Source organism: Xenopus tropicalis, chromosome 1, assembly GCF_000004195.4.
Source record: "Xenopus tropicalis strain Nigerian chromosome 1, UCB_Xtro_10.0, whole genome shotgun sequence".
In the NCBI taxonomy this organism is placed as follows: domain Eukaryota; kingdom Metazoa; phylum Chordata; class Amphibia; order Anura; family Pipidae; genus Xenopus; species Xenopus tropicalis.
Genome location: NC_030677.2, coordinates 103,637,114 through 103,653,316, shown reverse-complemented (window position 1 = coordinate 103,653,316; position 16,203 = coordinate 103,637,114). Strand labels below are relative to the sequence as shown.

The 16,203-nt window shown below is 37.8% G+C and overlaps 1 protein-coding gene across 1 annotated transcript in view; it reads right to left on the bottom strand.

Moving 5' to 3' along the window:
* pde4c (phosphodiesterase 4C) overlaps positions 1-16,203 on the bottom strand; it is a 287,821-nt gene that overhangs the window by 189,063 nt on the left and 82,555 nt on the right. The window contains exon 3 of the mRNA XM_004910983.2: positions 5,888-6,102. Within this exon, the coding sequence (XP_004911040.1) occupies positions 5,888-6,102 (215 nt within the window). The remainder of the gene's footprint in view (positions 1-5,887; positions 6,103-16,203) is intronic.

The window sequence follows — 16,203 nt, the reverse complement described above, 5'->3', positions numbered from 1 at the left end:
GGCTACAGGATCGGCTACAGAGGGTGGTTGTTAATGGCACATTCTCTACTTGGAGTAAGGTTCTCAGTGGGGTCCCTCAGGGTTCTGTACTGGGTCCACATTTGTTTAATTTGTTCATAAATGACTTAGGGGAGGGTATTATGAGTAATGTATCAGTGTTTGCAGATGACACAAAACTCTGCAGACCAGTCAATTCTATCCAGGATGTGACATCCCTGCAGCAGGATCTTGACCAACTGGCAATCTGGGCAGCTAAGTGGCAGATGAGATTTAATGTGGATAAATGTAAGGTCATGCACCTGGGATGTAAAAATATGCAAGCCCCGTATACCCTTAATGGGACTGCACTAGGCAAATCCATAATGGAGAAGGACCTTGGAGTCCTTGTAGATAATAAACTTGGCTGTAGCAAGCAATTGCCAGGCAGCAGCTGCAAGGGCAAACAAGGTTTTGAGCTGTATTAAAAGGGGTATAGATTCACGGGAGGAGGGGGTTATTCTTCCCCTTTACAGAGCACTGGTAAGGCCCCATCTAGAATATGCTGTTCAGTTTTGGTCTCCAGTGCTCAAACGGGACATTATTGAGTTAGAGAGGGTCCAGAGAAGGGCAACTAAGCTGGTAAAGGGTATGGAAAGTCTCAGTTATGAAGAAAGACTGGCCAAGTTGGGTCTGTTTACACTGGAGAAGAGGCGCTTAAGAGGTGACATGATAACTATGTATAAATATATAAGGGGATCATATAATAACCTTTCTAATGTTTTATTTACCAGTAGGTCCTTCCAACGGACACGAGGGCACCCACTCCGTTTAGAAGAAGGGAGGTTCCATTTAAATATTCGGAAAGGATTTTTTACAGTGAGAGCTGTGAAGTTGTGGAATTCCCTCCCCGAATCAGTCGTACTGGCTGATACATTATATAACTTTAAGAAGGGGCTGGATGGATTCTTAGCAAGTGAGGGAATACACGGTTATGGGAGATAGCTCTTAGTACAAGTTGATCCAGGGACTGGTCCGATTGCCATCTTGGAGTCAGGAAGGAATTTTTTCCCCTCTGAGGCAAATTAGAGAGGTTTCAGATGGGGTTTTTTGCCTTCCTCTGGATCAACTTGTAGTTAGGCAGGTTAGGTATAGGCATTATGGTTGAACTTGATGGACGTATGTCTTTTTTCAACCCAACTTACTATGTTACTATGTTACTATGTAAGTGGGCATCCCACTTTCAAGATGGCGGCGCCATTCACTACAGCGAAGTTAAACTTTGAAGTAAGTTTAACTAAGTTATTCTTAGTTAGTTAGTTGCCCACCCACCTGTCCCACTTAACAATACCTTAAGTAGTTCTACCACAGCAAAGATGGCAGTCAGATAGAAGTGCATCTTGCTGAGTTGCCCTGAGCAAATAATTGAACTGAAATGCCCAGTACATGCCTTGTAGTTTTAATTTAACTTGGGCACCATCCTGCTGCAATATCTGTCTTGCATTTGGAGTGAGTGCCATCGATTACTGATTCAAATACCAGCTTATACTCTGAGTATTACCTAACAAAAAAGAAGAGCATCAAGTTCATAAACATTTAAAAGAATAAATACCTGAAAGATAAATAATTGCATTGGTGTCAGCAGGAAGTAATTCTCACTTCGATCTTTCCTGTGCCAAGGGGGGTCTGGGGGGCAAACTTGCTGCTGGAAAATCATTTCTTAAAGTTGCCAGAAGCAGATTTTTGCCAGCCCTGGTAACACTAGGGGTACTGCCGCCTGAGGCGAGTTTCTCAACTTGCCCTATCGCAGCAGGGCCAGTGTCGGTCAGTATATTCTTCCATGTGCACTGCAGCTGCCAGCCTCTATAGCATATATTCTGTTTATTAAGGAATTCTTTTGAGTGGGTTTGTTCTAGCTGTTCCCCTTTCTGGCTCTCATACACCCAGTAACTTTTTGCTGTTGCAGTGTGCATTCTTTGCCACCTATGTGCTACTTATGCCATCAAGATGCTGCCCATCATATGCTTCACCTCCTCCTTTACCATTTGTACTATTTATAGGCTGTCAACCTTTTTTGTGCTTTATGTCACATTTTGTACCTGTAACATATTGTACTCTTCCAAACTATGAGCACTGTCCATGTCCTACCATCTATCCAAAGCAGTTTACAGCCAAACATTGGCTAAGCATCACATTCTGGTTTTCTAGTTACATGTTTTACATGAAAACTATATGACTATGTTAAATTGATTGGGTGTTTGTTATGAATACAATTTGACTCATGTTATTTATGTATTCCTGCATTGAGTACATAAAATATGGGCATGGTATAATATCATTAACATGTACTGGACAAACCGACTGGGCAGATAATTACCAAATCTTTTATTTTTAATACTATCCTTTAGTGCATAATGACTGATAATGTCTCAAATTATGAAGCATAACAAAACAAGTGAATGTTCCATAAGGAAAATAAGCAAATCTAGGAGAGGAACACATTGTGAAGATACAGAGGTTATACAAGGGTGCACAGAACAAGCATCAGGCCATCAGAGACCCCTTCTGCCATCACCGTCTTTCTCCTGCTGCGCAGCAAGATCTATTCCAATTAAAACTGAATACTGCAGTGTGTTAATTGATTATACAGTCGTGAGCCTTGCTCATGGTCTGATAATGGTGTCAAGGAGAGGCAACTCTCTAAAGACCAATTTTGGAGAAAGAAGGCACTTACTACTGAACGGCTTATGTGCCATCTCAAATTTGTCTTGGGATTTAATGAGTCCTGTCGTTAAAGGGTATTTATAATGCAAGCACATGCACTTTATTTACTATAAGCCTAGCCACAGAGTTCTCTCCCAGTAACCATACAAGCTATAGTCTGTGTGCAGTTGTATTGTTTAGCTTTCTCTACCCTAATTAATATAGCATTTTTGCAAAATATATTAATTACTGAAAATGAAGTGTTTTTTGTCAGAGTATGGCACACACAGGTAGCATAGGGCAGGCAGAGTATGGCACACACAGGCAGTATTGGGTAGACAGAGTATGGCACACACAGGCAGTATAGGGTAGACAGAGTATGGCACAACCCTGTTATTTAATACTAACTCAGACTTGGCGTAACCCATAAAACATGAGAATTAAAGGTGGCAAAAAAATTATGGTATGAAAGGTGGTGTAAACAACTGTATAAAATATATTTTGGACTGATGTTTAGTGCATTGTAACACAACTTATTAAACTTTTATGAAGCCTAAAGGCCAAGTAGGTAAGGAAAGAAGCTCATTTGCTCTCCTAGATACTCATGGAAGCCCAGACTGAGGTTGACATATGAGTTAAATGCCTAATTGATGTTAAATCTTCTTTAAACTAAAGCAGTATGCTTTACACATAAAAAGTGTATTTGTAAGTCTGTAGCCATGCTAAATAAGTAAATGAGGCCCTAAAACAATGTTGGACTGCGGTGCAGGGGTCCCACCAGAAAACCATAAATCATATTTCTAGGGTCTTCTATTTACATAGTATCATCTATTCTATATTTACTTCTTTATTTGTTCTCATATGGAAGGGGGGAATGATCATTGTCTAGGTATTAATGGGACAGTATACACTACATTACCGCATTAGCTGAATGAATAGGGCTTGTGCAGAACATATTTTTGCCTTTTGATTAAGAAACGTCTATAATTTCTGTTATTTCTGGCACAAAACAAGCATATCATGCCAGTTTTACTTTAGTACTTTCTGTCACTTCTAGCTCCAAAGAACTTCAAATGTCCTAATATAACATATTACCAGGCCACTGAGAAGCCCCCTGATAATGAGCTTCTCATATGTTGTTCCTTAGACAAGGGAAATTTTGTTTGTTTCAATGTTTAACGGTAAACAGGGGGCTCTGAACACATTGCCTTGTTTATAAAGGTAGGGGGAGGGGAGTTTAGTGAAAATATCCCAACTATCAAATTAGTGCTTTATAATGGCAAAAAATAGGAAAAGATAGATTTTTCTAAATTAATACAATAGGCAGAATGTAATTATAACACAAGTCCTATTTAATTTGCTCATTAGCCAATGAGCTTCTGTTAGCAGACACTGCACCAGCCTGGGGCACCTGCAAGTGAGCAACCCTCTTCCTTTTTCTGCCTTTGCGCCGCTTGCACATGCGGAGTAGAGTGAAAAGCCAATCTTAAACAAGAAAGTCAGATTTTTCACTCTACTGCGCATGTACTGGCCCTGGGATTCTGAAGTGAAGAAAGATGATTGCTCGGTCCAATAAAACCCTGATTTCTTGGGCCGGTGCTTCTGCTAGGAGAAACCTACACCAGCCCGGGGTATCAGTTAAGTCATTACTATCACTGTGGGTGCCAAATCACCCCCACCCCCCCAGTGATTATAACTTTTCTTCTCTTTAAAGGCCAAATGTTTGGGCAAGCAAAAGGGCACAGATTGTAGTTTTTAATGTGCCTTTGAAATATGGTTCATGCCTCCTCCTACACTAAAGCATCTGTAGCTCAACCCTCTGCAGTATTCAGTATTTTTTCAGAAAGTAGCAAACTGTCACTTTTTTCCTGAAAAAGAAAATATACAATTCCGTCTGCTGTGGGATCGACATTCTTCATTCTTATTTTGCTCTGGGTCCCTTACTGTTTGAACATTCCCACATGATTAATAACATAGAAGTTCCTATTGTGCCTCGTTGGGATGATGCATTTTACTTTCATACACAGCTATTATGGTTCATTCCTTTTTTTAGGTAGCTGTGTAATTTGCTAGTGGGCATTTAAGATCAATCTTGTGAAAAATAGACAAAAAACTGCAGGGTAGGAATTGTAGAGCTCTGGTCTGTTGCCAGTTATTAATCAGGCCAACAAATGCATTTTCAGCTAACTGGAGGGAGGGGGCTCTGTAGATATATACGTGGAGATGGACTCTTATTTTAAAGAAGCAATTTCAGGCAATGTGTGTTTCAGTTACATAGAATTTAAAATTAAGTTTTCAGTGCTGACTTACCATACATTGTTTCAATTGCTCTACATATATCTTTTGCTATTAAAAAAATGCATATTTCATATATATTGGAAAGTTGGAATTTTCTCTTAAAGGAGAAGGTACATCTCTAGCTGTTGTAGCTCAGATCACACATTCCTAAGAGTGGGAGGGGGGGGTGAGTTTATGAATTCTTATGGGAGGGAGGAGCAGGAGAGGGGAGAGAGAACTGGCCAGATTCTGGCCCCAGGAATGAATTTTTCGGAAAGAGGAAGTCAGATACCAAAGAACATGTTTACAAAAAAGGAGACAAGAAATCCTGTGTTTCTTTAGAGATAAAGGTCTCAGTGCAGCTTTTCTGTGAGTGTTTATGGCTGTATTTATTTAGTTTTTTACCTTTCCTTCCCCTTTAAGGAACACTTTTAAACTGCTGTATTGGTCTAAGTGGAATATTAAAATAAGAATGCTTAATAATATGCCTGATGCAGAAGCTTTCCTTAGATGCTATAAATCAATTACTAGTTTTGCATGCTGATGAAGCTTTTCATTGTTTTTCTGTTGGTTTCTATTGCTTGTTAATGATAGATGGTGGCAAAAAGTAGTTTTTCTAGAGTTTAACCCCTTGTAGCCATGTCCAGAGTCACATGTGGCTGCGAGCCCCATACTAAATGTCTGCTTTGAGCAGGCAGTAAGTACCAGGCCTGGACCTACTTCTGATGTAGGTGCTGTTTCCTGCTTGTTTTGGTTGACAGGTAACATCAGATGCCCAGACCCAACAATTCCTTAACCTACTGATTTAAATAAAGTATAACTGATAATTGATCCAAAGACCTCTACAAAATCATTTAACTGAATATTAAGTCTTATCCTCATTATTTTTGTAGGAGATGCTTGAGTGTGAACTGTAAAAAGGAATTGGTACCTTAAATAGTCAGATGGAGGATCATCGTATGTTCCTAGGTCAATTTCTTCTATGGTAAACACCACACGGCCGCTTTCAGGTTCTGGTTTGCTATTATCGTTACCTTGACGATGGTAGAGAGGAGGAAGCTGAGGCGTGCCTGAAAAACGTCTTTTGATGGCACTCAGAGAAGGCACAATGGGGTATGCGTTGAGATCATATGTTTCCCGGGACCTCTGGAAATAGAGAGAACAGAAGAATATATATAAAATAGACGACAAAAACCTTAAATGTGAAACAAGGTCCAACCTTACATTAGGGGGACATAGGGAACATTTTTTATCTCTATATTCATCATTTTTTTATATATGCATGGGAGCAGCCATGATTGCTCAGACTGAGTACTGATCTGCAGTGACCTCTGTTGGCCATATAAAAGGAACATTGTATAATGCTTGCTTGGATTAAAAAAGCTATAAACTTTCACATTCTTCCATGTAAGGAAAGGTATTTTATATGTTATGCACCCTTAAAAAATGTCCTTATTAAAAAATATAAGTATAATAAAGCTTTTTGCCCCTGTACTTGCCACACCTAAGCTCTCACTAAACATCTGTGCAGCCCCCCTCTCTTTACTTGTACCAGGAACAGCTGCACACTAGGCAAGTTTCCACTAGGGATGTTTCCTGCAATACTCAGCGCCTTCCCTTTTGTATACATGTGTAGTATACCCTAGAGATCCTTTCATTTAATTATATTAAGGAATGTTTGAGTACATTTCCTCAGTTTAATGATGTTTGACTCCCAGAACTTTTGTGTTATTCTATAAATTATGCACAAAGCTGTGTAGGTGAAACGCACAGTGTTTGAGAAAATCGAGTTTTTCTTTAGAACAATGATGGAAAACAATTGATTTGTACTTCGTAACACATTGCCTGCCAGACTGAGCAGTAGGATTGGGTAAGAGCTTCACATTTTTTTTTAAACCTTTAGTGAATAGACATATCCTGCTAGTAAACGGCCTATGCCTTTTTGCTTGCAAGCATTTGTTAATCATCAGCTCTTATGCCTCAGTCCCTGTATTGTATAGTGACCCCTTCACATGAGAGGTGCAAGCTATAAGTTTTGATTAGAACCAATATTTTGCTTTTTCCACCTTAAACTAACTAGCAAATGAGCCCTAAATTTTATTTTAATTTACATTTTTCCATTTGAAAACTGTTTTTCCCTTTTTATCACACTACAATTTCCTTATCCATTAGATCACTCCAGTTTACTATCCCCTTATATTATTTATGACTTATGATGTACACATAACAATCTTGATGTATGTTTTAAAAAAAGAGGTTGCCGCCAGATGCGTAGGACCTGTAACCACTGGTGTTCTTCCTGATACTAAACCTTAGCTGCAGGGGCTTGCTAGGAAATTAAAGGAATACTGTCATGGGAAAATATGTTTTTTTTCAAATCACATTAGTTAATAGAGCTTCTCCAGCAGAATTCTGCATTGAAATCTGTTTTTCAAAAGTGCAAACAGGTTTTTTAATATTTAATTGTGAAATATCATATAGGGCTAGACATATTCTTGATTTCCCAGGGTGCCACAGCCATATGACCTGTGCTCTGACAAACTTCAGTCACACTTTACTGCTGAGCAGCAAGTTGAAATTTTATAACCCTCCCTCCCAGCAGCCAATCAGCAGAACAATGGGAAGGTAAGAAAGTAAGAAGTCTGGCTTGGGACTCCTCCACTTACATGGGAGTAGGAGAAACAATAGGTTATCTGAAAGCAGTTCAAATGTGTAGTGCTTGCTCCTTTTGAAAGCTCAGACTCAGGCACAATGCACTGAGATGGCTGCCTACACACCAATATTACTACTAAAAAAATACATTTGTTTCAAGAACACAATTTTAAATGGTAGAGTGAATTATTTGCTATTTGCTAATTTAGAAATAAAAAGTATACCATAAAAATCATGACAGAATTTTCTGTTATCTGGTATTAGGCATATGACATTTCCAATCCCCAAGTATAACTGACTTATTATGACTCTTTCTGAAGTTGAGCAGCTTAGAACAATGACAAATAAAAATAGAGTATGCAAGTTTGTGACTGCTATAGCTGCTTTTTGCATTGGACATACAGCTGTAATGTATTTTCTGTAAAGACAACTTTAGATATTCTTGCTGAACTGCTGTTCTTGAATGCTGGTCCTGTTTACATCTATATTGTATAAATGGTGGCTCACTGGCTTGCAATACATATTACAAGACAACAATCCAATTGCACTTCACTACCTTCTAAAGTACACATATAACGGAAAGGAACAGGGAATAATATATCTGTGACACTCTGGGTATATTAACTAGAAAAAAAAAATGTAGTACATATATAGAGATAAAGTCACACTGACACAGCATGCAGGAAAGTCTAATGCACATACAATACTCTAGGTAATACTGTAGGAAAAACAGTAATTTGCTCTATGTAACATCAATCCAGGTAGCATTTAGCATACAGCAGACTGTGTAGGATGTAAATATCGTGTACGTTATTCAACTTCCTTTAAAAGAAAGGACTCAAAAACGTGTAATTCATTCATTGTATACCTATAGTCCATCCCATAAAAATGTCACTACAGGTCTTAGCTGAAACTTACTTACTACAATTGCAGTACTGTATAGTTATGGGATCTATTGGCAAACACAATTATTCAGACACCTACAAAATGAGGGAAAGCCATTTACCATCAAATTCTGTTTAAGAAAATTTTACATTTTTGTAGTGCTTCCTTTTTCTCTGTAAAAATAAAGCACTCATGCACTTGATCCTAACTAAGCTGCATAAATCCATATTGGTGGGATAAAAATCCAATTGTTATTTGTAAGTTTAATCATTTTTGTTAATAGCCTTAAGGTATGGTGAACCAAAATATGGAAAATCCCTTATCTGGAAAACCCCAGGTCCCAAGCATCCCAGATATAATATCTCCTACCTGCACCTGTTTCAAAAGAAGCTCCATGTGTATGGAACTTCCAAGTCTTAATGATAGCCATACTCCTGCAAAGGGCCTGGAGCTAGAGCTCGCTCCGCCCCATAATTAATTAGACACTGCTAAATAGCAGCAGACTCCCTGTAAGATTCAGCCAAACTGGTTTGCCCATCTAGAATGTGTTAACTGCCTTGTTAGTAATGTCCAATGACACTGAAGCATAACCTGCTGAATAGTAGCATTGCATCTTCTATTGAATGGGCTGGATATGAAGATCGTACCTTGCATGTATGTATGTATATTTTAAATTATATAGCACTACTTGAGTACACAGTGCTGTACAGCAGATCAATACATTAATATAACAAACAGGGTTTATTACAATTAAATGGAAATAATAAATCGAAATAAATACCTTACATTAAGTGCTAAGTGTTAAAGAAGCAAGAGGAAGGAGCTCCCTGTCCCATAGAGGTTACAATCTAAGTGGGTGGGTAATTACAAATTGAAGGATATTAAGTGGTGCAATATAAAGTGGTTGTCCATGCATTTTAAGTGCCAGTACCTTGAGCAGTCTCTGTAGCTGTTCTTTTGGCAAAAAAGAAAGTGCCCCTTGAATGCACAGATTCAAACAGAGGTTAGTCAAATAACCAGATCACTGGGGACTGGTTTACCTAACACTGGGCATGTGCCCCAGATAATACAAAAACATTACTGACTTATTATTATATTAAAGTCTGTTTCATGAAAATATGTTCCATTCAAAATGGATTGCTACAGTGCGAGCAGGTCACTTAGGGACCAATTGTTATTTGGTTTTCTGCTTGTCATAAATCATTTAGTAACTTCCTGTGAGTGACCACGTTTACTTTTACTTGTCCCACAGTGTGCAATGGACTTGAACTGGAAGGGACAAATCACTTTTCTAAGACCTTTCTCCACTGGATGGCAGGTATTATGGATGACAGGTATTATATGGCACTAGCAGAACAAGCTCACTATCACAATGCTAGGCAGGGCTGCTTATGAACTAAGCTTGCCTTAGGCAGGACTTTACTTTACATTTTCTATTTTATAACCAGAAACACACTTTTTTTTAATGTAGAGTGAAATTGCGCTCTTTCTTTGCATTAGTGTTTCCATGGGGGTGGGATTTGCAGCCTCAGGAGGGAAAAAAACCCTGATGCAAGGCCTGCGTTAACATAAAAAAAGCCCACATAAATGCAGAGATGCAGATATCTAGCTTCCAACAGATTGATAACAATAAGCAGAAGGAAAAAAGTGAAAAGATGGATACATATATAAAGGAAACAAAATATGTTGATCGCACAAATGAATTAAAAAATAATAAAATGATAGGAGCGATACCTGAAATCTTGCCAAATTGTATATATTATTTACATCTCTATCTATATACAGTATCTATCTATCTATCCATTGCTTTGCACAGGTGCACTTGGTGGAGAAGGCAAATAGTTCCAACAAGATTTTATTACTTCAGAATGTACTTATTTATCTTTTTAGCCTTCTGATGTGGACTGCACCTTTTAGTGAACAAAATCTATTCTGTTTACCTGCTGCTACTGTGACAAGCTGTGTCCTGTGTACCATCCCTTTTAATTTAACCCCCAATTTATTTACCGAATAGCTTCTAATTACCTTGTCTTTCCAGAGACGAGACAATTACTGACTAGGCTGAACCAATCAAAGTTGATTAATGCTTTGCTTTAAAGGAGTGAAAATGGATAGAGCTTGAGGGAAAATAGAGAGAATACTTTACCTTTCAGTATGTAAGTATTTATTAAGCAAGAGCACACATTTATATACAAATGTTTATTTGTTGCAAGTCTTGCCTTATTTTACCTAAAACAAGCTTTTTATAAAGCAAAATTGCATTGCAGTTAGAGGAATAGTACACCTCTGAGTTAACTTTTAGTATGTTATAGGATGCGCAATTCTTAGCAACTTTTCAACTGGTCATCATTTTTTTCAGGTTTTTGAATTATTTGCCTTCTTCTTCTGACTCTTTCCAGCTTTCAAATAGGGATCACGTTAAAGCGCTGAATTTTCTACTGGTACTTCACAATAATGTTTATGTTTATTGATTTCTCCATGACAACGGCTTACAATGGTTGTAACCACAATTATAGAAAGTACAAACATCTCAATAGAAAAATAGGAGAAGGGGATTGTAGTAAAAGGTAGGGGTCCATGGGTAGGGGGGAGCTGGCATCACTTTTGGGGTTGTCATGTGGTACATAATAACTGGCTGGGGCTTAGTCAGGTTTGGGTAGTTGTCTGCAGAGCTCCAGGAACTGGGGTCTACACCAGGCCACCCATAATGAGTTGTCCTGGGACCTGTGTATGATTTCAATATCTAGGCCCTCTTCTATTAGTATATTTTCTCCATTTCTTTGAGAACCTGTTGGAGGGTAGGGATGGTGGTTGATTTCTAAAGGCACGCTATGGATGTTGCAACTGCAAAAAAAGGTGATTGGACAAGAAATGACTTTCGCATTTCCAAATCTTGGAGAAAGTTATGCAGTAGGGTTGGAACTGGGGTGAGCATCAGGGAAATGTCACGTTTACTCTCCATAATGTGGGAGAGCTACTGCCATAGCCCTGGATGTTAGGGCAGTCTCAAAAAATGTGCACTTGTATTCCTGGTGCCCCACAGAGTCTCCAGCATAGAGAAGAGGCTGTGGGATACATGTGTTATTGAATTCTATAGCTTTTTTTTCGGCAGGTCTACAGTTTGGAATTTTAGTAGCTATCTGGTTGCTAGGATCCCATTTAACCTAGCAACCAGGCCCTGGTTTGAAAGAGAGACAAAAATATGAACTGAGGAGGGCCTAAATAGAAAGATAAGTAATAAAAAGTATAACAATAATTCAAAAATGAAAAAAGAAAAACAAATCAAGACCAATTGAAAAGTTGCTACAAATTGGCCTTTCTATAACATACTAAAGGTTTAAATTGGGGTGTTAAAAAAAGATTCCATATTATGCTGAGGGTTCAGTAGGAAGCCTGAGCAAATATCACAATGCACAAATATGAAGAGGTTACAAGAACATTATGTTAGGGATTTATATTTGTGTGAAACCACAAAAAAAAAACCTAATTTCCACAAAAAAAATCATGAAAAAGTTGTAAAAAACTAAAAGCCAGGATATTCCAGTTGTAAAAGGGACATCTGCTATTGACTTATATTGACTTGCTATTGATCTCAACAGGTTATAGCTGGAGTATTTTCAGGTTAGGCATTGCAGCTTTTTTTTCCACAACAAATTTGGGTTTTCAGCAACAAAAAGCCTGACCCCCAAAAATTTGCACTTTAGTAAATAAATGCCCTCTCAAATCTTAGAAGTTACATACAGCACACATTGTTTAAAGGAAATTTTCCAGGTAACCTAGAGTGTGCAGTTTAGGGACTTAAAAGAACGATGCTGTTCCACAGAACACAGCCCTATGCACAGGGCATTTTGTATCAGACTTTTACAAGGGATAGTTGCCTTGAAAAAATGTTCATGGCGATTGCTCTGGTTTTAGTATTTATGACCAAGTATTTTCTCAAGACACAGACAGTTTTTTGGAAAAAAATGTGTATCTTGTGATGCACAAATGTGAGATACGTGAGATACACAACAAAGATCCATATTTCCACTGTTTACAATTGGAGGTACATATTTAGTTGCTTATACAATAAAATGTCCACATAATTGTAAGCAACTTTGCAATGTACATTCATTACATATTTGGAATGGTTCTTGAGTTGTATGTATATATAATAGCTAATAAAAGCAGTGTTTGGCTGTCATTTCTATTCTCTGCTCTGGTGGCTCTGGAGTTTGAAACAATGACAGTTAGAGCTCACCATTTGATAAATACCCTTTTAAAAATCCCATAGGAATAAATAGAAAGGGTTTTTCTGTAGTGAACTATAATCTCAAATTTTGATAAATCTGCCCTTAAGTTTCAGATTTTTGACGCTGGGTTTTGTGCAACAATTCAAAAAATTTTCGTTTTCGGGCCAACAATTCAAAAAAGGTGAATCAATTTTTTTTAAAATAAAAATATGAGACATGTTAGAGTTTTAGTAAATCTGCCCCAAAGTGTTTTTATGCTTATTATGAATCTGTGTATCTTTTATGACCTGTTCTAGGGCCTCCGCACACCCTGCTGCAACTGGTGTATCTCTACTTCCAACATTGAACATCCTTAATATACTGCCAGTTGCCAACTGAACTTTAACTTTTAAAAAGGCTTTTATTTAAAAAGAATATTGGGCAAGAAATGCCAGAACATTATTAATATTTGATTAGATTTTCCGTATTGACTTGTAAAAAAACATATTGCTGCAGGATTAATTGTCCCGAGTTAATCTGATTTTAATTTTATGTAACCATCTCCAGGGAGTCTAGAGGCAGAAATAACATCCACGCACCTCCAAGCAAGAATGACAAGCCAGACTGTGTAACATGAGTGATCATTCCATGGGGGGAACACACTGTGCGACTGGATCATGAACGATCCGCGCGAATGGCTGGTGTGTGATTAATGTTGGTTTGCATATTAGAAATGCAGTCGTGCTGCTTTTACATTATTTGTTAGGAATACTGTTTGAAAGCTTTAGCAGAAGTTAAAGATATACTGTCCCTAAGACGGCCCTACCTATTCAAAAACCAATGCAGTCACTTCTGTTTTTACATATATATTAGTGATGCACAGAATCCACTTTTTTGGATTCGGCCAAACCCCAGAATCCTTCTTAAAGTATTCAGCCGAATATTGAACCGAATCCGAATCATAATTAGCGTATGCTAATTAAGTTATGGAAGGGTTACATCTTCATTAGCATATGCTAATTAGGGTACGGAAGGGTTACATTTTCAACTTCCATGTTTGCGTGACAAATAGTCACATGATTTTTAGGATTCAGATTTGGTTCGGCCAGGAGCATGGATTCGGCCGAATCCGAATCCAGCTGAAAAAGGCGGAATCTCGAACCGAATTCTGGATTTGGTGCATCCCTAATTTATATATGTGTTTACGTGCAAATTCTTGTGTGTCTCACAAGTTAATACACGTAAAACACAGAAAACTTACTAAAGCCCTAGATATTACTGTAACCCTGGGTAATGTGCACATTCATAGACCCTCTTAAAGGCAATATTTTATTACCAATAAGGATTAATTATATCTTAGTTGGGATCAAGTGCAAGGTACTGTTTTATTATTACAGAGAAAAGGGAATTATTTTTAAAAATATGAATTATTTGATTAAAGTGGAGTCTGCGGGAGATGGGCTTCCCCTAACACGGAGCTTTGTGGACAACAGGTTTCCAGGTAACGGATCCTACACCTGTAGTATTTAGTTTCCCAAGTAACAGTCTGTTGCATCTCGTATCAAATGCTTTAGAAAAATTTACGTACGTTCCATTCACTGCAACCACAGTCTAAAGTCTAAATTCTGCTCATCTCCTCAATGAAGGTAATATCATTCTTGCATAAAATAACAGTATTATGTTAACCTTTATTTACATTTATTAAAGTCTTTATTACTTGGATTTCCAGTGGTGTAAACAGATGAAAAGAACTGGTTTTAAACCTTACCTTTTCCCAGTTTCCACTATCAGTTTACCTGCCTCTGACACGTGGCTCCCACTGCCCTGCTTCTTATTTTTTCTTTTTAAAAATTTGATTACACTAATTTCCACAAATGTCTGAACTGAAAAAGTATGTGTGGGAAAAAGATGGAGAAAAGTTGCAACACTGTGACTATTTGTAATTGTGGCACCAAAATCTCTACTTTTTTGAATTGTTATACAAAAAAAACAGAAAACCAAAAGTTTCGCAACAAACTCATCTGCCATTGACGTCTACATAATGTCTACAAGTTTTAGCTGGCCAATTGTTTTTAGCTGTTTTGTTTTTTTCTAAAAAATCCAAATGGAAGAAAAAAAAATCAGACCGTTAGTAAATGGTACCCTAAGTGATGAAAAATGAATCTAGAAAAAATGAAAAGCAGCCTCAAATATTCCATGAAGGCTGCAGCTGCCAGTATTTGACAAATACAGAATTATTTAACACACAAAGAATATGCTCTCCAGTACACCATTTCTAATAAGCTTTCCTAAATGTGTTGTGACAGAATCTATATAGTACAGTATACAGAAATACTTCACAACAGGAAGGCACTTTATTCTCTTCTCTTATGCTTGGAGACACCTCATGCAGCTGGGTTTGCAGTATTCACACATTTTATAGGCAGAAATTTTTGTATGCCTGCGTGCAATTAAATGAATTCACTTTGCTGACATTTATTAAAACTAAATGCAAGGATGCTTCATTTAGTTCTTGTGTGGACAGTCCACTGTGCTGCACATCCGGTATACAATGTTCATAAAAAGGTGCACCAAACAAAATTTTGTGAATGTTGCATACATATCACTGGCGTAGAGTACATTTAAGACTAATGGTGATCATAATGAGCCAGACTGTGGATTGCAGCATAAACATATGTCACATGTAAATACAGAGACAATAATGATTAGAGGCAGGCTACATTTCTTTGCAATCCCTAAGGAAAATGTCAGACAATGTGATTGCAAGTGCTTTGTTGTTGGACAATATACTTGGAGGCACCACTGTATTTACTTGTGCACCAATTGTCTGCAATGAGCTTGTGGGCGAGGCGATTATCTCAATTTGTCTCAGATTTGGCTTAGAACACTGACTGCAGCTCCATTTTCCTTCTAGCTGTCTATAAATTGTTTGTCAGTGAAAGGACAGTCTAATACCTGTTCGTTAACTGACTCTCAATATTTTATGGACAGATAAAAGGAGAATGAAATTGGAGTTGCAGTCAGCACTGGGATGCAAACAATTGTCTTACAAGATAATGGAGTAGTGATTTTGAGCATTTTGTTCAGCTCAAAAATGGTCAGTACATCAGTTATTTTAGCAAGGGTCACTCATGCCACATAACATGTGAACCTCAGCAGGTGGAAAAAAGATGCCCCTGATAACTTTAAGAGATTAAATTCTGGTCTTAAAACTGGAAATTTAAGCAGTGATCCCCAACCAATGGCTCGTGAACAACATAGTCTTTGTTGTGGCTCCCAGGGGCCCATATTTACATTTCTGGCTCACCAACGCTTTTTACAATCTGAGTGCCGCTCATGAGTAAAAAAGGTTGGGGATACCTGGTCTAGAGAGCACAACTGTTAAATCGATTTAGGTTAACTTATAGCTTTTGCTTACAATATTACATGACAAACTGTTCTGGTTGTGAATTCTCTATAGAAAATCATGCCACTTACTTCAACAGAGAACAAGAAGATG